The 23,345-nt window shown below is 39.8% G+C and overlaps 1 protein-coding gene across 2 annotated transcripts in view; it reads left to right on the top strand.

The window, feature by feature from the left end:
* Window positions 1-7,630: 7,630 nt before the first annotated feature.
* LRIG3 (leucine rich repeats and immunoglobulin like domains 3) overlaps window positions 7,631-23,345 on the top strand; it is a 47,581-nt gene continuing 31,866 nt past the window's right edge. Inside the window, exons 1-3 of one of the 2 annotated variants that reach the window (XM_077111242.1) lie at window positions 7,631-7,872; window positions 13,596-13,667; window positions 13,870-13,944. In XM_077111242.1, the coding sequence (XP_076967357.1) occupies window positions 7,631-7,872; window positions 13,596-13,667; window positions 13,870-13,944 (389 nt within the window). Of the gene's footprint in view, window positions 7,873-7,900; window positions 9,945-13,595; window positions 13,668-13,869; window positions 13,945-23,345 lie in introns of those variants that run through there. The other variant, XM_077111243.1, reaches the window with a different exon arrangement.

Genomic DNA, 23,345 nt, shown 5'->3' with positions numbered 1-23,345 from the left:
ATCTCATGCTGAATATTTCATTTCTCTGGGCTTTTTGGATCCGATATATCCCATTCATGTTTCCCTTCATTAGGTAGAGCACAAGACAAAATTGTAAAAAAAAAAAAAAAAAAAAGCCTGTTTTCCTTTCTGCATCCTTGTCATCTTCTGGTTCTCAACCACCAAGGCTGTCCCCAGAGTTGTACTTGGGTTTATAGTCACACTGACCTCAAAATGCCAAAGACATTTTTTGGCAATACTCCTGGAGATGGGAGTGAATTAAAATTGCAAAAGAGAACTTTAGGGAGACAGTAATTCTGATTCTGATCGGTTAATTTCTAATGTTGAGATTTCAAGCACTACTTTGATACTAGGCAGGAACACCAAACTTTTCAAATCAGACCCTAAACTGACTGATTCATACATCTGCATCAGACAGATGGTTTTTTTCCCTAAACTTTGATCAATGAAGAATGGAGGGAAGAAAGAGAGAAACAAAGGAGGGAGAGTGACTACAACGGATCATCTTAAGTTTTATCAGGCAAAGTCCATACTTTTCTGATTGATTACCATCTACTGGCTGGAAATCTCATCTCTTAAACAATAAGGGAGACTGATAATGTTTGCTTCTTCTGATATAGTGGAAAGCAGGGTAGCATACTGGTAAGTATGTGGAGTACAGTCAGGTTGACTGGGTTTGAATCCCAACTCTACCACCCATTAGTAATCGAACTATGAGCAAACTCCTTAGTATGTCCATGCCTCATTTTCCTTATCTGATAAAATGGGAATGATACCAGACAAGGTGGCTGTAAAAAAGGAGTAAGTTAATACATATAAAATACTTAGAGAATAGCACAAATATACCAAATTCATAATGTTGAGCATCATCATTTGCAGAATTGCAGGAGTCTCTGACTTCTACTTCATACCCAGCTAACTAGGGCACACAGAAAAGAGACATTCCTCATCCTCATGAGATATGAGAGGGAGGGAGAGTAATGTTTTTGAGTAATGTTAAAAAGAATTGCAGTTCTTTAATTTTCAAAAAGAAGGCTAATGGATTAATGATTTCTAAGAAGGCTACATATGATGCATCTTATTGATGATAGACTCTAGCCCAGAAGAAAATAGAACCGCTTAAATGGCAACAAGACAGCAAAAGGAATTTATTTCTGTGAGCTATAAATTTGAATGTTCTGACCTGAAAATTTGCTCGAGTCTGAAATAACTGCCGTAGAAGTGGAGGAGACACACCTGTTGCAGACATAGTAGAGCTAGGGTAAACAGATGGTCAAGGTACCCTTTAAAGCACCTTGTCAGTATTTCACTGGAAATCTATTTGTATGAATGGATAAACATAATAGAAATGCATAAAGCTTTGGGCTAAAATTTTAAGATCTTAGCAAGAAAACATTTGCACTGTCTTTACTATGATAAGAGCACAAGGTTATGTTGAAATTAATGCCATATAACCAAAACTCTTCTTCATTCTATATTTGAAAATGCTTAAACAGAATTATATGAGAATATATTGGGAACAATAGTGATCCTTTTATTTAGGAATGGCAGCATAGTTTTTTTGTTTGTTTGTTTGTCTTTTTAAGGCAGGGGACTTCACTCCGATAATATTCATGAAAAAGTCACCTTAATAATTTGATAGTCATGCCTGGCTTCATATAAAATGTGTAAGAGGATGAAACTAAAAATAAAGTCAATAAATAGCTCATTTATGAGCACTCTCATGGTTTGGAGATGCAAATTAATTCTCAGAATAGTGTTAGGGTAGTGAGACGGTGGCTCAGTGGCAGAGTTCTTGCCATATCAGAGACCCAGGTTTGGTTCTCAGAGCCTGCCCATGTTAAAAAAAAAATAAAAATAGTGTATTCAACAACTCTTCATCCAAGAAATGAGAGAAAACATTCTGCAGAAAAGTTCCCAGGGGAGATACATGAGTCTTTTTTAGTAAATATACCTAAAGATTTTTTTTTTGACCTCATGGCATAAATCATAACAAGTTGAGCTATATAGTAACTTTTTGAGATGGCATAATAAAATGCCTATCAAAAAACCTCAGGGTATGTATATTATACTGTCAAAACACATAGATTCCTTATATTAAGGTTATAAAACGGTTTAAGTTGTCTTTCCCATTTTTAAACTAACACCATTGTCCTCCTTTTATTCAGGAGTAATAGTTTAGAGCTTACTAAACTCAAATATTCCATGGCTAAATATTCACAGTAGCAGGATGCTTCCATAGCTGGCTCACTTTATCTCCCTGATAATGAAAACAAAATAGTAATATGGGAGTCAAATGATAGCAACTAGAATTTATATTGGGTTTCCAGTTATAAAATACTTCTGTGAAGCAAGGCATCTTTCTTCATCCCATTTTCAGATGAGGAAAATGGAGCATAGTTGTCAGTAAGTCAGATTTAAGTACTCCTGATCTCAGTGTCAGACTTCCCGCTACGTTGCATTTGGATAGCTGCATTTCTGATGGTTGGGCTATCATTAGCGCATTGAGATTTCCGGTGGAGTCTTGGCATTGCTGCGGGCTACCAAAAAAGGTGGAGGAGGGTTTGGAAAAGAGGAGAATGTATTCTGTGTCCTCTAAAGAGGGCAGAAACTGGAGACCACTGAAAGGATCTGTTGCTCAGGAAGGACATTCAACATTGAGGAGAATCTGCTGAAGATCACCTTAGGCTTCACCATCCCCTACTCACACCTTTTTAGGTTCCCAGGCTACTTAGAGGCATTTTCCTGGGTATGTGATTTGTCCACAATAAGAGTTTTCCTCAGAGCCTAACTCATTACTAGTAGGTGGCTTGAGAAATTAGTAAAATACAAGATACCATATGTTAAATTTATGGCTAAGTGAATGCTCAGATAACGGTGTTTGTTTTCAATTCAAGTCCTGTGCGATAGCACAGTTGGCCAACTTGAGAGAAACAGATGGGTGACTATCTTCATTTTTCTAAATGTTTTCTAAAGAGTTAAGACATGCTCATAGCAGGGGTTTTGTAAAGTCAGATTCTGCTCTCCTGCTCTCTGAGTAAAGTTTGGCATGTGTGTGTGTGTGTGTGTGTGTGTGTGTGTGTGTGTGTGTGTGTGTGTGTGTGTCTATAAAGGGGGTTATCTACTTCTAAAATGCCTTAATGAATAGGAAAAGAAATAGTTAGGTTACAGGGTACAGCCATATTTGCTTTTGGCAACATTATCTGGGGATTTTTTTGTGCTTTTCTTCCTTCTTTGCCTTATCACTTTTTCCTTTTCACAGCTCACACTTACACAAACTGTGTCATTCATTGTAATGATAAAGCAAGTACTGAGTGTTTAGCTTTCATTCTTGTCCTTGGATGTTAAAACTGACAGCTTAGCACCTCTATTATTTTTTATGGGTGAGTCATTGCCCTTGCCAGCACTCAAGATAAGAGAGTCTCACACTTGCCAGAGGGAAGAAAAAACAAAACCGAAAAGAGCTCTGGGGCTGGGTTACACTAACCACAAAATGGTAGGAGACTGCTTTGTAAATACATGGGACTGCCATTCACTGGAACAGAGTTATAAATAAGAAACTGTCCAATGTGATTTAAGTGACTTCTAATGGAAATCCAATTGTTATCAACCTGGTTAAGCAGTATAAACCTTTGAAGGAGTGTAGAAATCCAGCACTTAATCTACTTTTAATTCAAATGTTAAAAAGACCTCCACGCAAAAATGAAATGTGACTACCTCATACTAAATCTTTCTTCATGAGATGTTGGCTACAAGAACTGAAAATCAACATTTAACCCTACAGTGATATTTGTGTGTGTGCAGAAAACCTCCTTCATGACAGGCTCAGAATCATTCCAGCTGGTTCTGGATCACTGCTAAATTCAATGATACAATTTTGGAGATTAAATGACATTTTAAATTCCTTTTTCTTCCCTCTACTAAAGACCACCTTTCCTGGCACTTCTGCCTTCATTCTTTTCTACTCGCTTTAAAGAACGCAGTACAGGGCTGTGAGGACCTCATCTGCCCAGAAAATACCCAGGGGGAGGGATTCACTGCTTGCCCTGTAGTTCACAGCTAGGGAACTGGGGATGGCAGGTTTTCTAGATCAAAAATCTGGTTACTAATTGAGGAGTCTTTCCGGGGTAGTGGTGAGTCAGAGTAGCTGTGACTATGTTACACTGATTTAAAAGTTCCCATGTAAGGCTGGTGCGTGGTGGCTCAGCAGCAGAATTCTCGCCTGTCATGCCGGAGACCCGGGTTCGATTCCCAGTGTTTGCCCATGTTTAAAAAAAAAAAGTATTACATGATAGTATTAAAAAGTAGGACTAATTTCCTCTTTCTACCGACTGTATGGCTGAGAACATACTGAAATGGAGAAAAGCCATATTTAATTTGCGCTACATCCTTTCCATGCCATTTTATTTCATCCTCTCAACACCCATGTGAAGTTTCTGAGTAAGCATAAGCCACACCTATAATGCATCCTCTGCTGACTGATTCCCAATTACAATTACTTTAAAGTACAACAATTGAAAGATGCTTGCAGAGCAACTTGTGTGTAGAAATCTCCCGGATATTTATAATTTCCTCCCAGTCTTTCATATTTGTCTTGCCCACATCTTGTAGCATTGTGCTTTACTGATTCTTTATAGATAGTCTGCCATAAGCTTCAAATTGATTAATGTAAAAAAGAAGGTATTTTCTTGTTGTACTCGTATTTCTTTGGTTTATACTATACTGAGTTCAATTGTGCCATTACAGATATATAACAGTCTGCAACGATTGTGCATGAGCACCTGACTGGCAGGAGCACACATGCAAAGGTTGTACTTGGGAAAGTCTAGCTAGCCTGTAGTATGTAGACATCAGTCAGTAGGTGTTACAGAGGAAACAGAGGGTGACAGCTGAAAAATAGAATCTAGATAAGAGATTGAGAAACTGAGGTACTCAAAACGTAACAGCCTAGAGCTGGTAAAATTCTTAAAGGAAACATGGGCTAAAAGGTTAAGTGGAAATCTAAGCAATACCTAGGATGGTGTAGAGCTACAACAGCAATTATATTCCAGTTGAGCACTGGATGCCCTAGGAGAGCACTGAAGGGATAGCTAATGGCTAAACCGAAGTGCACGTTATCCAGGCAGAAGAGAGGACAGAGTGGTGAGCATGTAAAAGAGGGTTGGAGGCAAGTCACACAGGGTGGGAAGGCAACTGCAAGTAGCTTATAGAGTAAGAGGGAGATGATAAAGTGAGTTAAAGAGATTAGTACAGGCTGAACACAAAAGCTCATAAGTCACTTTAAAGAATTTGAACTTTAAAGAAAATGGCAAACTGTGAAAGGCATCAAGTTGAATTACAGGCTCAGCTTTGTGGATGGAAATGCAATAGAAAGGAGCTTGCAGTAATCCAAGCAAGAGCTGATGGTGATCTGAGTTTGCATAATTTCTACAGAGATGGAGAGAAGATACATTTAGGAGCTTCACCAAACTTGCTAATTGATTGAACCTAGGGTGGGGCCAGTGAGAATGAAGAAATTGTCAAGGGTGACTCTCAGGTTTCTGGCAAAGTCAGCTGGATGGAGGGCGGTGCCATTCTTTGAGATAGTGAACTCAGGAGGAAAAGGAGTAAGTTTTAGGGATGGTGAAATTTAATTCCAGAATTATACATTTGAACATCCAATTTCAATGTCTTGTGGATGGTTGGTTATATGGGTCCTGAGTTCAGAAGAAAGAACAGTGCTGGAAATATGGATGTGGTAACTATCAGCAATGGGTACAAATGGAATTCATGGAAGAAGATGAAAGAATATAGGACGAGCGCAGATGGGAAAAGAAAATGAGCCAGAATGGTAGCAAATTTCTGGATGTCTCTGCTGTGTGAGCGATGACTGATGACCAAACCACCACACTCATGCAACCATGCTTATGTAAAACGACACCTTTCTTCTGTTTAAAAACTTCAGTTCATGGAGATGGAAAATTCACAGCATGACTATGGCATACTTTGCCACTTCCAGGCAGGCAAAATTATAATTCTAAACAGGGGTGCCCTCATTATGAATATTTTCTAATTGTACATCAAAACGATGTAAGAAATCCATGTAAAAGAGGTGGTGGGGTTGATGCTAATGGTAGCTGGAAAGAGGAATGAATATTGTATTTAAAACACTACCTTTAACTTCAAGGTGAATCTTTCCCCTCTCCCATGAATTAAAGAACTTATACAGGTAGCCATCAATGGGCATTAGAATCAGGGTGCAAGTCAACTCCAGGAGCTATTTCCACTCCTAAATAATGGACAGATTAAGTAGCCCTAAGAGATGCTTTGGCAAACAGCTTGCAGAAAACAATGAACGTGGATGCTGAAGCTTGCTTAAAAAGATTCCAGTTTTTGACACAAACAAGTAATTACCATCTCTGGGCCCATTTTCTCCCCTGGAGAAAAAGGGGACAAGCAGATGATTTCTAAGGACTCCTTCATTTTCAACATCCTGTGAAAATCATCATCTACAAGAGTAGGTCAAGACACAGACTTTACTGGAACATCCTGTATGCCTGAATCCACCCTCTGATTAGGAGGCATGCAAATACTTCTAGCCTGGTTACATTCGCAGTTGAGGATTACCAATCAATGCCCAGGGGCACTATACTACATAGATGCATTTTTACTCCAAGTTTCGGTTTTCATTTTGCTTTGAGATATTGTGATTTCTTTTATTATTCCTAGCTTTTACAATGAATCTATATCGTAGAAGCCTATTAGAAGGTCTTTTCCCATACTTTTTCCTCTGACTCCATCCAGTGCATAACAGCTGGTTATTTGAGACTCAATAAACCGTTTCCGATACCATGACTTCTACATCTTTCATTTTTAATTTTTGGAGTCTACATATGGAAGTAAAAGTCCTCTTTTCTTTACAATCATTGTTTAATCTGTGGGGGACAAAATAATTTATAAATTTCTTTAATCTAGAATTGAAAGGTTTCCTGATAACAAAAACTAACCTAACTTTACACCCCTGAAGCGCCATCAAATAGCTTCATCTCCGAGAGAGAGTCCACCTAATACTTGTTCACTGGTGTTACAGACACTCCCTTTTGCCCTTCAACTTCATTTGATGTTTCCCGGTACGTAGCGGAGACTTAAGGCTAGAGAGGCTGGAAAACCTAACTCCGAATCTCCTACAATCTCAGTTCCACTTTCTCACTTTCTCCCCGCCCAGGGTTGGAGCCTTGTTATTGTCACGTGGCTGCGGGACGGTGGGGGCCTGGCCGGCCAATGGGCGCGCTCCAGCCTCTCCCCAGCCCGCCTCGCTACTCCGTGGAGCTCGGACTTTGCGCACCGCAGCGGGGAGGAGGCGAAAAAGTTTCTTTTGCAGGCCAAAGGGGCTTCAGCACGTCTTCGCTGCTCCCGGTGCAACTCTGCAGCAGTGGGCCGTTCTTCTTCGTCTCCCTCTCGCTGATACGGGGAATGAAAGGGCTTCGCTGCTGAGAGTAAAAGAGAGGAGTTTACCTGGAGCCGAGAGAGGACCGCGTGCGCGCGCGGGCGGGAACGAAGGTGTCCACTCCTCGGCTGGAAGTTTGTTCCAAGCCCCGAGTGCGCACCCGGCTGCGGAGCGCGAGGCCAAGCGAAAGGCCTCCGGACCGCGATGGGCGCGCCGAGGCTCGTTGTGCCTGCGGCGGCGCTGGGGCTGCTGCTGTGCGTGGTGCTGGCGCGCGCGGGCCGAGCCGACCGCAGCCGCCTGGAGCGCGTTGTACTCGGGCATCCTTCCGGGGTGGCCAGCGATCGGCCGTGTCCCTCCCCCTGCCGCTGCCTTGGGGACCTGCTGGACTGCAGTCGCCAGCGACTGGCGCGTCTTCCTGAGCCTCTCCCGCCCTGGGTCACCCGGCTGTAAGTATTATTCCCGCGGGCAGAGGGTACCGGGACACTTTTTCTGGAAAGCTGGAGCCGACGATGGGCCTGGGCGGTCGGGGCTCAGCGTGCACCTTCTTCTACCAGGGCAGCTCCTCCTGGTTGAAGCCCTGAGCAGCGCTCTGTAGGGATAGAAAAGAAGCCGTCCAAGCCTCAGCTTCCCCGGGTGCCTTGCAAGGACTGGGTAGCTGTCCTGCGCCTTCAGCGCTACATGGGGGTCCAGTCCGCGCCTCTACCAGTCCTGGAGAGACGACAACCTGTAGACCTCCCGAGTTTGCAGTTCTCACTCCGAGTTTATGATCCCGTGGCTCAACTCTAGTTTCCTACTGATTAGCCTCATTTTCTTCCCAGCCCGTAACTGAATGTCCCCCTTTTATTTGGGGAGCTCACCCTCCCCCAACAGAGTTCGGCCACTGCTCAAGCTATGGTAGACATCTTTTGTTGTTCTCTCCCCTGTGCTTTAGGGGGCTCTGGGTTCTTTCCCCGGACCCTACTCCCCAAATTATAACTCACATCTTCTAAGAAGTTGCTAACACTGTTCTATCAGTTGATACGGAAGAGAAGGAACTGGATTTTTCAGAGCCAAGACAGTGATTTCTGTAGTTCCTCAGCATACCGCGAGGGTTTGGAAGAGTGCTGGGTGCTGTTATTCAAGATTTTGGATTCTAGCTGGGAAGTTTGAAAGCCTGAAATCGCTGCCAACTGCGTAAAAGAACAGGGAGGAAAGTGTAGTTTAGTTGGAAATGCTGATACTTTCCAAATTTCATCTCTTTCCTTATTCCCAACACCTAGCTTCTATCTTTTTTCCTTTTAAATTGGAGGACTCTATAACATGCAAACAATCAAAACATGTATTAAAAAAAAAAGATTTCCGTTTTAAAAGAAATAAAATACAGTTCATCTTTCATCATTGGATTTGGGCCTAGCAAAATTGCAGTGGTAATTCTAAGTTCTTAAACAATTCTAGTAGATCATCCTAAGAGTAGAAGGTTTGGTTAGGTAGTTTCAGAAATTGTTTTAAATCATTGTGCTAATCTAAATCCCTTTATTTGTGAATGCTAAATCTGATGACTGTCAAACAGCATGCTCTTTGTAGGTTTTTAATAAACCTTAGTTTAGTAGAAAAGAGTAGAATTGGAGTATTGGATTGATATATTGTCTCATATCATGAGGATGTCTTATTTAGTGTTTTTATTACAACTGAAGAAGGAGATAAGAGGCTTTAACCTAAAGCAGGAAGAGTTTCAATTAGTTGTGGCTAATTCTGTTCAATTGCCTCTTGTGGAGGTCATGCTGCCTTATTCATGAAACGTGAATGGCTCTATTGACAACATATGGAACTGAACATTTGAATGACTGGGGGTGAACACCTATGAATAATACAGAAATGAAAGAAAAAGAAAAGAATATAGTATTTCTTGGGATACGTTTTGTTACACTTGGCTCGCTCAGTGAATCTAACTTATATTTAGTACTTTCTCAGTGTCAAGTGGCTTATTGGATATCCTAGTTTGCAGTATATTTTTTTGTGTATTTAAATGCCGTTAAAAAATAACTATATTGCTCTTGATTAGAAGTTGATTTAAACCAAAAAGGGTTTGATACCTATTTAAACATTGCCTTAAAAGTAGCTGACCTAATTAGGATTTTGTTTTGCAGATAATTTGGTGGCACACTAAAAACAAATTACAGTTTATTTGGTTAGCACAGTCTTTAATTACATTTCCGCCAGCAGTAAATTGTCTCAATGCAAGTCCACATTCCTTGAATGTATGTGAAAATAAGTTCCACTTGTATAAATAAGCCCTGGGTCTGTTGTCAGAAACCCCACTGTGATCGCTCATTGGACAGCTCTGTCATTCTTGTGCTTCGGTGACTTTAACCATCTTTGTAGGTGTCTGCAAACCTTGTGGCTAAGTTCTTTTATTGTAAATGTTTCTTTTGTTTGTGCCTAAAGCTTTAGAAGTCTTCTCTCTCCACCTTATAAAAGAGCAGAAAAGCACGTGGAATGAATTTTACCTTCCCTGTTACTTGGTATTTGCAACAAAGGGGTAAGATAGCTACTACTTTTACATAATTAGAAAGGCATTTAAGTAGGCTCTTTGTTTCAGGGTTCAAAAACAGGTAGAAAAGTGCATATTGTTCTTCCCTGTGTCTTAACTTCCTTTTCCATATGTAATTAAAATAGTGAAAGTAGTTTTTGGATTAGTTTATGAGAGCATTTTTCAGAAAAAGTTTAGGGCGTAAATTTTATTTCATTAGTTCGACCAATTGTTGTTGAATTTGCAAAAGTAAAAAAATTGAGTCTCTATATTTATTATACATGTGCATGTGTTTTTTTCACTTTGTTCAGCTGTAATCTGTTACCATAGGAGTTGTACGTACAGAAAGGAGACTAGTTTGAGCTGTAAAATGATGATGATGATACTGTGCTTGGTTTTCTTTTCAAAAAGTGACCTCTAATGCTTTAATGATAGTGGCTCTTGAAACAATGACTTTTTGAAAAGTTATTGCTTTAAAAGTGTACTTGAATGCATGTCTAGAGTTTGTGCTTGCAAAGAGTTCTGAACTTTAAAAGGAATGCTTGTTTGAGTATACGTTACTTAGCCAAAACTGGGAAAAGTTGTTTAATTGCCAGTGAGAGCTTCAAATATTATTAAAATTCTCACTGGAGTTTAAGAATTATTCATCTTATCACCTAGCAATGTTTGGGTTCTCAGCAGGGCTCAGGCGAAAGTCTGAAAGGTAGTTTCTGCTGGTGTGACTTCTTTAGTGTGGGCTTGTTATAAATCCTCTGGTCTCTACCAGAATTGGGGGTGGGGTGGGAGGTAATAGTCCTTATGGTTTTCACAGCTGTTTTTCTATATTTTCCAGACTAAAACTTGAACATAGCAGGCTGATTTATGAGTCACTTTGGATCGGTGTCTTAAAACAGCTACAGCCTGGCTTTTTGTTTTTCAGCCTTCCAGATTTCTGCTGAATTAGCAGCTCTGCAGATCCCAGTGGGATTGATTAAGAAGCTGTGTTGGATTTGCATTTTAAAATTTGACTTGGAAGTCAGATTCCCAAATGCTAAAAGGAAGAGAATCATAGCTGGACCCAAATATTGTAAATGAATTATTTTCACATGTATTTATTTGCTTGGTAAAATGTAGGAAGAGAGCCTTCTGGCTACCATGTAGACCTTGATTTTCAAGCACTTGGTTAGCTGAGTACTGGGAAAATAGCACCTCTCTACCTCATCACCTTCCCCTTTCCATTCTAATCCTTGCTATACCTTTTTTTGTTAAGTTTCCTGGGAAAGATGCTTATTAATGGAAACCTAAAGTTGAAGAATCTGGTTTCCCTATTGAATGTTTTATGTACTTACAGGCTTAAGAAAACATTGCATTGTACAGCTTGAATCTGCTTTTAATAGTGTAGCCATAAAAACAATATAGGGAAGATTTAGGAAAATGTGACATCCTTTAACTGGAAAGTAATCATTTCTGAAGTGTAAACGGTATTAAATCTAAATTTAGGTACATTAAAAATTTTGTGGCGTAAGTATTTAGCAGTAAAAGTAACTTAAGGAATGATTTTTTTTTCTCTCCCATATATAATGTGGTTTTAATAGTACAGAAAAGTCAGGAATGGGAGTGTGTTTCAATAATGGAAATATTTCAGCTTGCCAGCTCCTGCTTCTGGTTCAAAAATGACCGGTCCCCAGCATGTGTTCTGTGCTCCCAAGTCAGTTTCTCACTTTAAAAATCTGTTTTTGGGGTTCTCATCCATTACTGGGTGAAAAAAAGTTAAGTGCCCAATCTCATTTCTCCCAGAAATGCCTTATGAAAATCTCCAAAATGAGGTGAAGAGTGTGGTTTTAATTTTTTTAATTGAAAAGCAATGCACCTTCATTAAACGTAAATACCAAATCAGTTCCCACTCTCCCTTTAAAACTTGAAACAACAGCGGACAGTTTTAAGCTGCTTAAATGTCCTTCAGTCAGGTGGGCCCAAATGAAACTTGTTGTTGACTCAGGCTTACCTCCCAGGTGAAGGACTCTTTCCCTTGGTTTTTTTTTTTTTTTTTTTAGCCATGTGGGAAATCTGTGACTGTCTGTGGTGCTAAAAGCACACAGATTTTGTTTGAAACCCACCATGAGTTGTTGGGCTCACGATTTCCTTGATGAAGTCCAGATGGACGGGAGCTGAGCTGTGAGGGAAAGTGTCTGGCTCCAGCGGGGTGAGCACAGCAGTGGTTGTAATTGCAGCGTTTTTATAGTTTAAAGACTGTGCCAGATTTTTTTTTTTTTTCATGTTATAACTCTACCAGAACAAATCTACTCATGTCTGTTACTGTCTGGTAGGTCTTTAGGCAAACATGTTTCAAATAAAACCTTTGCAGATTTTTTTTTCTTTTTAGATGAAATAGAGAAATCCAGGTTTATTCGCAGAATAAAAATGCAGACAGAGAGGATCTCTTATTTCTTACTGTTACATTGTCAACTACTTGATGTGCACTAAATATCACGGTGCTTCTCTGGGTATGTGATTTCTCTGCCTTTTTTTTCCCCCCTTTTTATGGCATAGGACAGATGATTCATGCTTTCCTCCAATCTACTTTGGCTATCTGGATGGCTCATCTTCATTTTTAAACACTAAGAATTAATTTAGTAAGGATTGGTTGACCTCATTTCGTGTGGAGCTTTGAACCATACTGGTGGTTCAGTAGCTGTTCAGCTATTTCTTTTGCATTATTCCATTTTGAAGGCACATTATTCAGTATAGTGGCACACATAGGGAATATAACCAAGCATATTTTCCAGACTGTGTTTCATATTTTGAATCTTAAGTGCTGAGATAATTTCCTAGCCTAGGGAATTGCGTACATAGGAAGTCTCTTTTCCTTTTTCTCTTTTTTTTGAAATAATAACAATGTTCTATGGAAATTGTTACTAAGGTAGATTGAGTTTTTGAGTATGAAGTCCATTTATTTTGATGATTTAGAAGAAGCCTATTCAGGTTTCTTTACGGTCTGTTTAGCTTTGTTAGGTGGTTAATGTGGTTTAAATTATATGCTGTATTACTAAATATTGAAATTTTGGAATTAACAATGGAGGGTTAAAGTTGCTTTATGCACTCTCCAATACTTATACACACACACACACACACACACACACACACACACACAGATTGAGGGAGAGAAAAACTGAATAATTTGGTGCCTTAATCCAGAGAAACAAGTATGTGTAAGAAGCAATTTCTGTTTGTGACTATATGTAATAAGGGCACTGGTGCTTAGGTTTATAATGACAAAAAGTTTCTTTAGAGGCTTCAGTTTTAGCAAACTGCTTAATTAGCCACTTTTCATAAGTCATGACTTCATCATATCAAGTTGGGAGTGGGGAGATGGAATGGGGAAGGGAGGGTGAAGCAAAACAACCAGTTCACAAAAGATCTGTTCACCCCGTGCCAAAAACATTTGTTTGTGGGCTTTAAGCATTTGAGTCTGCCAGCCTCCTAAACTGATTTTGTTCGAGTTTATATTTTTGAGTTTGGTGTACTTGTTACCATCTAGTTTATGGACGGGATGGACCATTGATTTCTTATGGTGTCATTAGTGCTGGATAGAGATATTTCATAAGCCCAACCTGTCTTGCATATCATTACACACTTAGTGATTTTTAGAAACTACTTAATTTTATTTTTGTTTTCTCATAGGGACTTAAGTCACAACAGATTGTCTTTCATCAAAGCAAGTTCCCTGAGCCACCTTCAGAAGCTTCGAGAAGTGTGAGTCTTATTTGTTCTCTATTTGAGGTTTGAGTAAAATGTTATCCATCATGGGATTTAATTGTAGAGAACATTTGGAATGTAAATAAATTATTTAAAACCCTCTACTCGGGCTGTATCCTTACATAAAAAAGTTTCAACCTCTATGAATTACGTATTACCTAACCAGCTTTTTTTATTTTTTTTTTTTTGACATGTGTAGAAAATTGAACAACAATGGATTGGAGACCATTCCAAATCTGGGACCAGTCTCAGCAAATATTACACTTCTCTCCTTGTAAGTGACTATTAGCTGAATTTCACATATGTTTGCAGGGACTGTAAGGGCTAGAGTAAAATTCTTGCAAGCAAAGTATGTGGCCCTTTTGAATACTTCCGTCGGGGTTAATGGAGAGAAGATTTCTTTAAATCGTTGATTTGCTTACCAGCCTCTAATTGTATCATCCTAAGTTTCCAGTGTCGTAAGAACACACTTTATACTTTCCCGTCATTGCATTTCCAAGATTCAGAGACGCCAGCTTCACTCCATAAAACCATGTACTTCGGTGTATTCTGTAGGCTAGGACTTCTGGAATTGCTCACTCGTTGGCATACGATCAGTTCCTGGTGGAGCCTGATCAGAGTTGTTTTGTGAGGAAAAGTAGGAGTGGGTAGTAAGCTGTTGGAGTGTCCTCTTAACTGTGCTGCCTGCAGTGAAAATTGGGGTTCAGAAACGTCAACTCAAAATATCATCTTATGCACTTAATATTAAACATGTGATTGAAATCAGAAATATTGCATGTTGCGTTGCACACTTGAGTTTTCAAATAAAATTAAAATTGTGTTAATTTCTCTGTATTTTTAGGGCAGATAACATGTTTGTATTCATGCATAGAGATAGGCTTTGGCCTTCGTCTTTACACATAACATTTAGTATGCACGTGGTTTGATTTCCAAAAGTAAGTAGCTTAACACCAAAACACTGAAGTTAAAAATGTTTGCCTTCTCTGCACAATCTAAGAAAAACGACTGCTGTTGGTTCCTTCTTGGAAAGGTGTTGAGAGGGTTGAAATTATACAGTGAATTTCAGGAAAGCTGTTCAATTAATTAAAATGATCACTACCCAATTGCTTACATCTGGTGATTTATAGAGGTTTGTTTTTACGGAGGACCTAGGCGCTAAGTCATTGGTGCAGCCGCCGTGTCTGCTTTCCTCTGTTTGAGTAAGCACTAAGTGACATTTGATACTGATGTGGTTTTTCCAAAGATCAGAAACAGAAAAGAATGCAAGAAAAAGCAGTTGGTATTTGACAATAAACAACTGAATTAAAAAAAAATATTTTCATGCTAGCATTAATACCTATTTTCTTTGTTTTTCGCAGTTGCTTAAAGTTTTGGAGTCCAAAGGGAATACTGGCTTTGTTGTCTTAGAAATCTTTTGCTATACTTGTTTGACTGATGGGACGTTTTTAAATCCCTGCTTGGCTCTGCTGCGCTTGCCCTATGTATTGGCAGATTCTGTCAGCGAGTTCAGGAGAGACACGAGGGTTGTAATTTGCTTCATCGCTGAGGGAGGGTTTCTGCAGTGGAGTTTCATAATCTGGGTAGGGTGGAGAAAACACCTTCTCTCCGGCATGGTATATCTTCTCTTTGGCATGGTGTAGTGTTGGCAACAGTAAGAATTTGTGAGGAAATCAGAAAGTTCTAGTGGAAATAAATAAACTAGTGATTTTATACTTCAAAGCTGTAATTTGTCATTTAAAAAAGTGGGATGAACTCTGGATAGTTAGAAACCTTGGAAATTTGGACGCTATAAAAAAAAGTGTTGTTTTTGTTGCGTTTAATGTAAGTGTGTGCTGTATGTAAAATCAGCCTGCGTAATCTCACTTTCCCCTTAATTTGTCACAGTACATCGGACCTGTGATTGCTTTGTACATCTTATATAATGATAGATCTGATTTATCACCTAGATTACGTAGAATCTGTGAAGAGTAATTGGAGTGAAGGTTCTGCTAATTCAATATGGATAGTGAGAGATTGTTTTCATACCTACAACATTTGTTAAAAAAATTTAGTCCCTGGGTATTTTCTTCCACAGATGTTTTCTTTTCTCCTTTGAGTTTCTTTGGATAGTGCAGTACACAGTCATTTTCTTCTAAAACACTTTCAATTCCTGTGGGGTGTTGTGTAGGGTGGAATGCTTTTTTTTTTGTACATAGAAGCACTTGAAAGTAATCAGGGCTGAAAATCAGCACTTCATTACATTTCTAAAATTTCAAAATAATATTGTTCAACCACATAACGTGACTCAGATTCAAAACTTGCTGTAGCACCATAATTAAATCCCATATCTTACAAAGTCGTTCTCAGGACTATTTGACATTTATGTTTTCAAGGTATTTTCCTTTAAATTTTCATTTTGTAGGGGAAAACATTTTTCCAGATAATTTGCACAAGTCCAATGATTTGAATACTTCTGTTAAAGAAAAGGAAAAATCACGGGGACATTTGAGCATAAGCTTTAATGTCTGTGCTCCCCACTGCACATTGGCTCCCTCCCAGCTGGAGGGGCTGAGAAGCAGAGAAGATGGTACCTGCTAAGACCTCCCTCTTCTCTCAGCCGCATAGCTAAGATTGGGAGTATTGGGTCAAATGGTACCCCAGGTGCAAAGGTGAATTCATTTGGGGACCAATTCTGATAATGTCAAGGAAGCCTGGGTTTCCAGGTTGATTGGATGTTGAATTTGTCCATTAACAAAGATCATCTCTAGACTTTTTAGATATCTTGGAATGTAAAAAGCCAAAACAGACCAGCTCTTCATTGAATCCTATGCAGAACTACCTCAGAAGTCAGTTGGCATGCTATGGCAAGGCATGTTTTGTGTTTTCAATTTGTTTTTCTTTCACAATTTCCTAACTCTGGCAGCAGGGACTATTTTGAGGGATGAAATGGAATAATCTTTGGAATGAACATAGCTTATAGTCAAATTCTGCTGACCTGGCATCATAAGTGCATTGGCTTTGCCAGATGTGATAGTTACGGCTTCGTGTGATGTGGCATGAGCTGTTCCAGCTTTGGACATCTTTTAAGCCTGTGATCTAGATTTTAGGGCAGTTTTGAATATGAATTATGTAACATTATTGCCAAACAAAAGAGGCCTTATTGGTCGTTAAACAATGTTAGCTGGGTCTTAGTCTTGACACAGGTGGTTGTATAGTGTTACCCAAGATGCAGATACTTCTGTGGTGTCCTAGAGTTGAAGGGTTAGTGGATGTCAAAGGAACACAGAATACTTTGCTAAAAATGTAGATTCCCTAACTTCATCCCAAGAGAGGCTGAGCCAATGGATTTGGGTGGAGCCCAGGAATATTTATTTTAACACATCTTCCCTTCCGATTCTGATCTGATATTGCATAAGTATTCCTCATATTACTGACAGGGTCATGGTTATAATAAAATAAGGTTTTTCTCTTTACGTCTTATCTCAAAGTTAGAGAGGTCCTCCCAAGTTCAGCATTTTCTTCATAGCTTGTCAAGTTTCCAGAGATGACATTGTCATCATTGCAGAGAGGTTAAGGTAAATATTGATGACCTTTGCTGGTGGGGACCTCAGAACTTGAGCTCTGTACTGATGGAAAGTCATTGAAGAGATTTAAGGCAAAGTGAGGTGATTAGATTTGAATGTGTCACTCCGGCTCTAATGTGGAGAATGGGCTGGAGATGGCAGGAGGGTGGATTAAAAGAGATAGGTAAATAGAAGACCACAGCAATAGTCCAGGAGAGATGATGGCTCTATTCTAAAACACAGCTCCGATCATGTCACATAATAGTGATTAAAAGCAACGCTTGGGTCACATGGCCCATAATTAATTAATGCTGGCCTCCCCAAGGTGTGTGACCTTAGGCTAGTTACTTATTGTCTCTTCTGTCTTTCTTCAGCTATAAAATGAGAATAATAACAGTGCCTACTTATAGGGTTACTGTGAGGGTTACACGTAAAGCCGATTGATGTATTCGGAGCCCTGCACGGGTGTTAGCCATGATGGGGAGGATGATGGTCATTACCATCCGTTCATCTAAAATGTATGGGACACCTTCTGTGTGGCAGACTCTTTACGTGCTGGGGACACAGCAGTGACCAAAACAAGCTCCCTTTTATCAGGACGCTTCCATCCTAGTGAGGGGAGGAAAAGAACAAGTAAACACACTCTAAAAGGAAAGAGAATTTCCATTTGTGATGAGTGCCATGAAGGAAGAGAAAGGAAGTTAAAAGGCTAGAGAGCTCTGTGGCACTCAGTGGCCCTCTCAAAAGGTGGTCGGGGAAGACTTCTTTTTAAATATTTACAAAGAGCTGCCTAATGCCAGGCACTGTTCTAGGAAGGCTCTGGGAATTCAGCAGTGACCAGAAGGGACCAAATCTCTGTCCCCATGCAGCTGACATTCTCAGGGAAGTCAAAGGACAAAGAATAAATGAAAGGTAGTCAGAAGGTGACAAGTCCCTGGGAGCAAAAAAAAGCAGGGAGGAAGGATTAAGAGTATGTGAGGCATTTTGACAGCTGGTCAGATGATATCTAAGTTAGTTTTTAATGCTTAGAACTTTAGAACTTTGCTATCTAAATATGTAGATTTCTTCCTTGTTGCCTTAATTTTAAATTGGTTTATGGAATTCGTTTGCAAACACAGGCTTTACAATAATTATATGGATACTTTATTTGAACATGCCTATGGTTAAGCTACTTCTAAGATAGCTGTTTTTGGTGGTTCTAAGTGTATTGCTTATTTTCTTTAAAAAAAAAAAAAGAGTGTGTGAGGAAGAGGAGATAACCAATTTAAAATGGGGAGGCGGGTAGGGTCTCACTGGGAAGGTGATATTTGAATCAGGACCCGGTGAGTGAGGAGGGAGTGCCGTGTGCTTCTGGACTGGGAGGCATCTACCCCTCAACATCTTCTCCTGCCCCTCCAGCCCCACCTCACTTTGCATATCCAGCCATTCAGTGGTAAAATGATTTTGTTTGTATTTTTCTTCCTTACAAACCAGCTTCTGTGGGACCTCTAGCAGACTCTTGTTTTCCCCAGCCCCTTATGTGGTGCCTGAAATATAATTGGTACTTAATTAATGCATGAATTAAGGAATATTTAGGATCAGGCACATTCTCTTAGCATAACTTAGACAGGGCTCCTCTTATAAACTTGGTCTAACCCAGTGGATAAAGATTTACCTTGGAAACAGAGTGTGTGTACATCTGACCTACAAAGTAAATAAATTATAACCACTGCAACCATAATATGTATATATTTTAAAGAACAAGTGAAATAATTGAGGCAGTGCAGGACTTCAGCTCACTTTTTTCAGCCAGGGAGCGTGTGCCCCAGAGTGCGGGTGAGGTGGGGATAAAAGCCCCCTTTCCCATTTGCCTTTCCGAGTTTCAGTGTCTCACCGCACCGAGGGTGACTCCGGTGTTCAGCAGCTCAGACTTTCCGTCCCGTCCGCGCCCTGCACACGTGAATGACTTCAGCAGGGTCTGAAGTAAAAATTCAAATCGCCAAAGTACACAGAACTGCCACAAAACTGATCTGTTCTAATGCTGAAGCTAGAAACCGGCTGCGTCTGAAGGGATCTTCAAGGGTGTGTTGATGATGGATGTGCCTCTGTCCCCCTGGCCTTAGAACCCAGTGGCTGCCCTGTAAGGTGCCGGTCCATCCCGGCAGGCACCCTCGGTCCTGGGGAGGCTTTGGGGACTTCGGGGAAGTATGAGACCGAGGCCCTTCCCTCAGAGGTCAGACGTAACTCATAAGCCGCAGAGAACAATAGTGGATGGCAAGTCGTTTTGGCAATTTGTGCGGTGTGAGCAAATAGTCGTAGAATTCTGGGAAGGGTGGTGGTTTTCCTTTCTTTTCAGTTTTGAGACTGCCACAATCACAGCACCTGTGGTTCTCTTGTGACATTTGTCACATGTCTCATCCCGGTGTAGGACCTGTGTCTTCGTGAGCTCTTAATCCCCATGGCAGCCCAGTCCAGTCTCAGGCACCTAGGAGATGCTCATTAAAGATGGGTGCTTGAGAGAGAGAAAGCCTTTGTGCAGTGGTGGAGAGACCGGAACTGGGAATCGGACACGCACGTTTTAGCTTTGTCTCACACTAAATGACCTGATTGACTCTGCTTTGTTTATCTGTTAAATGGTAGAAAATGCTTGCCCATCTATCTCAGTTCAAATGGCATAATGCACATGAAAGAGCTGTGCAGTGTGAAGCAGCAGCAGCTGCTGCTGTTATGGTTGGGGTGGGGGCGTGGCTTGGCAGACTAGCAAAGGCTTGAGGCAGTGGGCTAAAGGGGGGAAGCCAAAAATGAGATGGCCTTTATAATGAACAATCTTAACCTTGCCAAGAACCTGCTAGCCATAGGTCCCTGGAGCTGTTCTTTGCTCTGTGCCCCACTGTATGTCAGGACCACAGCTTTTTCCCACAAAGGGAAAAGTCATATGACTGTTGACTGATATGATGAATCAGGTCGATTTGAACTAGTGATCACAGAAATCAGATCTGGAGAATGTTCATCCCTAGGGTGTCTTTCTCATTACAGCCTAGAAATCAGACGTTTTAAAAAAAGTAGTTTAGGAGATGGGGATTCAAGAGACTGTTGCTTGGTTGCATGGCACAGAGTTCATTTAAATGATTCCTCAAACTCAGTTTAGGATTAAAAAGGGTGTTGGTATTTTAGTAGGTTCACAGCTCAGAGATAAAGGTGGATATAGGGAGGGCAGACATTATATACTTGGAGTAATTTTGTAAGTATGTGGCCAATATTTGCAAAGAGGTTACCAGTTGTCATGTTAATTAAGGAAGATGGGAACAGGTTTAGGCAAAATTATAACTTCAGTTTCTGGAGGAATGAGGGAGCTTTCCTCTGATTAAGTGAACATAAATCATAACCCATCCTTACCCATGGAATTTAACATCTTAATTTCAAAATTTATCCCCACATATATTCTCTACTGATGTGGGTGAGTGAACTCATGTTTTCTTCATGGGTGAAGGGCATCACAGTAGAGAACTACAACCATCACCGGTACAGACAAGCCAGACTTACTGTCTTTAAAGGAAAGAAGCTCATGAAGCTCAAGTCTTACCAAACAAACACACAAACATCTTACTATGATAAGTTGTTTGTACTGGTGAACGAGCGTTGTTCTGCCAAAACACACAGTATTAGAGCCAGTTGCTTTTGGTGGTTGGGAAAGCGAGATTCAACATGTATCTTTATCCTGGCCTGGGTACTTTTTCCTCCTCTTCCTTATTCTAATTTCTCTGCTGTCTTCTATGGGCCAGAGGTTTGGGGCTCTAATGGGGTAAAGAGATGGAAACAATGAAGCAAAGTTCTAAACAGTGTTGCCTTCTTTCCATGGCTATGAGATACTTAAGTGCTAAAATCAAGACAGGAAAAGGAAAGGCAATTATAAATCTAAGCACTTCCTTTCTTAAAATCACCTGGCTGGCTCTCTCACTCCTTTTTATAGGTTTAGCTACCACATAGAACAGCTTCTGGGGTGAGGTTGAAGGAAAAATGAAATATTAAGGTAATATTTGTGTAATTGCGAAGGTGCCATAGAGCCTAGGGGAAACACCGTATACATCCTTGGGCTGTCAGTTTTACTGTGTGTGTGAAATTCTTAATGTTTTTACAACAAAACAGGTATATTATGAAGTAGAATCAAAATGAGCATACATTTTTAGGTGCTTTTGAACTTTATCACTATGGCTGTGTAATCCAGAGCAAAGTATTGGCCAAGGAATAAAAGGCAGTACTCTTCAAAGATGAAGAAGCTTGCAGAAGGTCAGGCCAGTGGGCGTTCATTGTCTAAATCTCCCTTTCTTTTATTCTCCTCTCCTAGTATTTCTTTGCATTTTCTTTCTCACCTCTATCCCATTATGAGTGTTAAGAAAAAAGTGAGAGGAATTGGGAGTAAATATTTTGCTGCATTATATAATTGGTTTTAGAATTACACAAGAATTACTTTCAAATAGGTCTCATTTGGGGGAAGCTTTGAGCATTTGCGTACATCCCAGTGACTTGAAATTGGGAGATAGCACTTTCTGTCTAGAGAAATCTCTGAAAGAGAGGTTGTCCAGCCTCCCTTTGAGCACTTGCACAGACAGAGCCCACTCAGTGGTCAGGAGCCATTCCATCGTTGGGTGGTTGTAATTGCTAGGACTTTTTATGTGTTGAGCTGAGCTCTGCCCTTCTGCAGTTTCTAGTGACCTAGTTCCTGGAAGTGCTGGGGAGAACGACCTTATTCTCTTTTCTGTACAATGATACTTACAAGTCTTAAAATATAAATAACGATTTTTTAAAGCTTTGTATTCTCCTATCTCAAATTCCAATGTGCAATTTCTCTATGCGCTCTGGGGTCTAGAGCAGTGCTATCCTGTAGCACTTTACACGATGATAGAAATACTCTCTCTTTGCTTTCTATCTCAGTAGCAACTAGGCACTTGATACTGAACACTTGAAATGTGGCTAGTGTGAAGAATTTCTAATTTAATTACATTTTTTTTTTTTGGCATGGGCAGGCTCCAGGAATCGAACCTGGGTAATTTAATAGCCACATGTAGTTACTAGCAGCTACTGTACAGGACACTGTAGGCCTAGCTCCTTGAAGTCCTCCTCATTCTACACCCCTCCAGCATGACAGTGTAACACATGGGGCCCAGAGTAAGCTATTTGACATGTGGTCTGACTAATGCAGGATATGGTAGGACTGTTAGCTCTTTTGATCAGAACACTGGACATTAACAGAGTTAAAGACTATATGAGCATTTTAAGCAGTCATGTTATAATGTTGACTCGTGTTAAGTTTGTGGTTGGCTGAAATCCCTAAGTCTGTTGTCTCTTGCACAAGAATTGCTTTCAAATAGGTCTCGTACAGATAATTGGTTGAAAATTCAAAGCCTTGGCTTTATCTCTGCTGAATGTCTCTCCTTGCTTCTAGATCATTTTAATAGAGTGAAAGGTTTTAGATCATGAATCCTCTAATAAATGAGCTACACCCTTAGTTTTATGGCATTTGCACTTAATCCTTCCACATTTCTGTCCATTTTCTACAAACATCGGCAGCATACGATCACAGGAAATGTCCAGTAGCAGCCACCAAACAGCTTCTCCAAATTTAGGTTGATGTCAGCCTATGAATAAAGATAAGGAATGTGAAATCACCTGCCTATATGATCATCATGATCACATTTTCGGTGCAGTCTCATTTACAAGGCAAGTTAAATACTTGGTGAAATGTTCTGCATCTGTAATGTTCCTAGTCTTCTAGTTTACATATCATATCAGAAAATAAAATGAATAAAATGACATTAATTTAGCCTGATGTGCTCATACAAAATTAATCCTCTGCATGATAATCATTTATTATTTTGAGGTTCCAAATAATAACGTAATGTTTTTTGGCCTAAACTATCATCTTATATGAAAATTCTTTATATAGGCCATATTTTTAAATTATCTCACAAAAATCTAAGTTGAATGATTTTTTTTAAGTTAAAAAACTACGGTAACTTTTGCAGAAAGGTTTTGATATTTATTTTGGTTTGTAGAGAAAAATGATAACAATTATTAATATTTATATTAATATTATAAAATTTATATAATATTATTGAAGACTTCCTTTTAAGCATGGTGGACTGAATACATCCAT

The sequence above is a fragment of the Tamandua tetradactyla genome, chromosome 7 (genome assembly GCF_023851605.1).
Source record: "Tamandua tetradactyla isolate mTamTet1 chromosome 7, mTamTet1.pri, whole genome shotgun sequence".
In the NCBI taxonomy this organism is placed as follows: Eukaryota; Metazoa; Chordata; class Mammalia; order Pilosa; family Myrmecophagidae; genus Tamandua; species Tamandua tetradactyla.
Note: the sequence above shows the minus strand (reverse complement) of the source record. Positions and strands in the feature narration are given on the sequence as shown.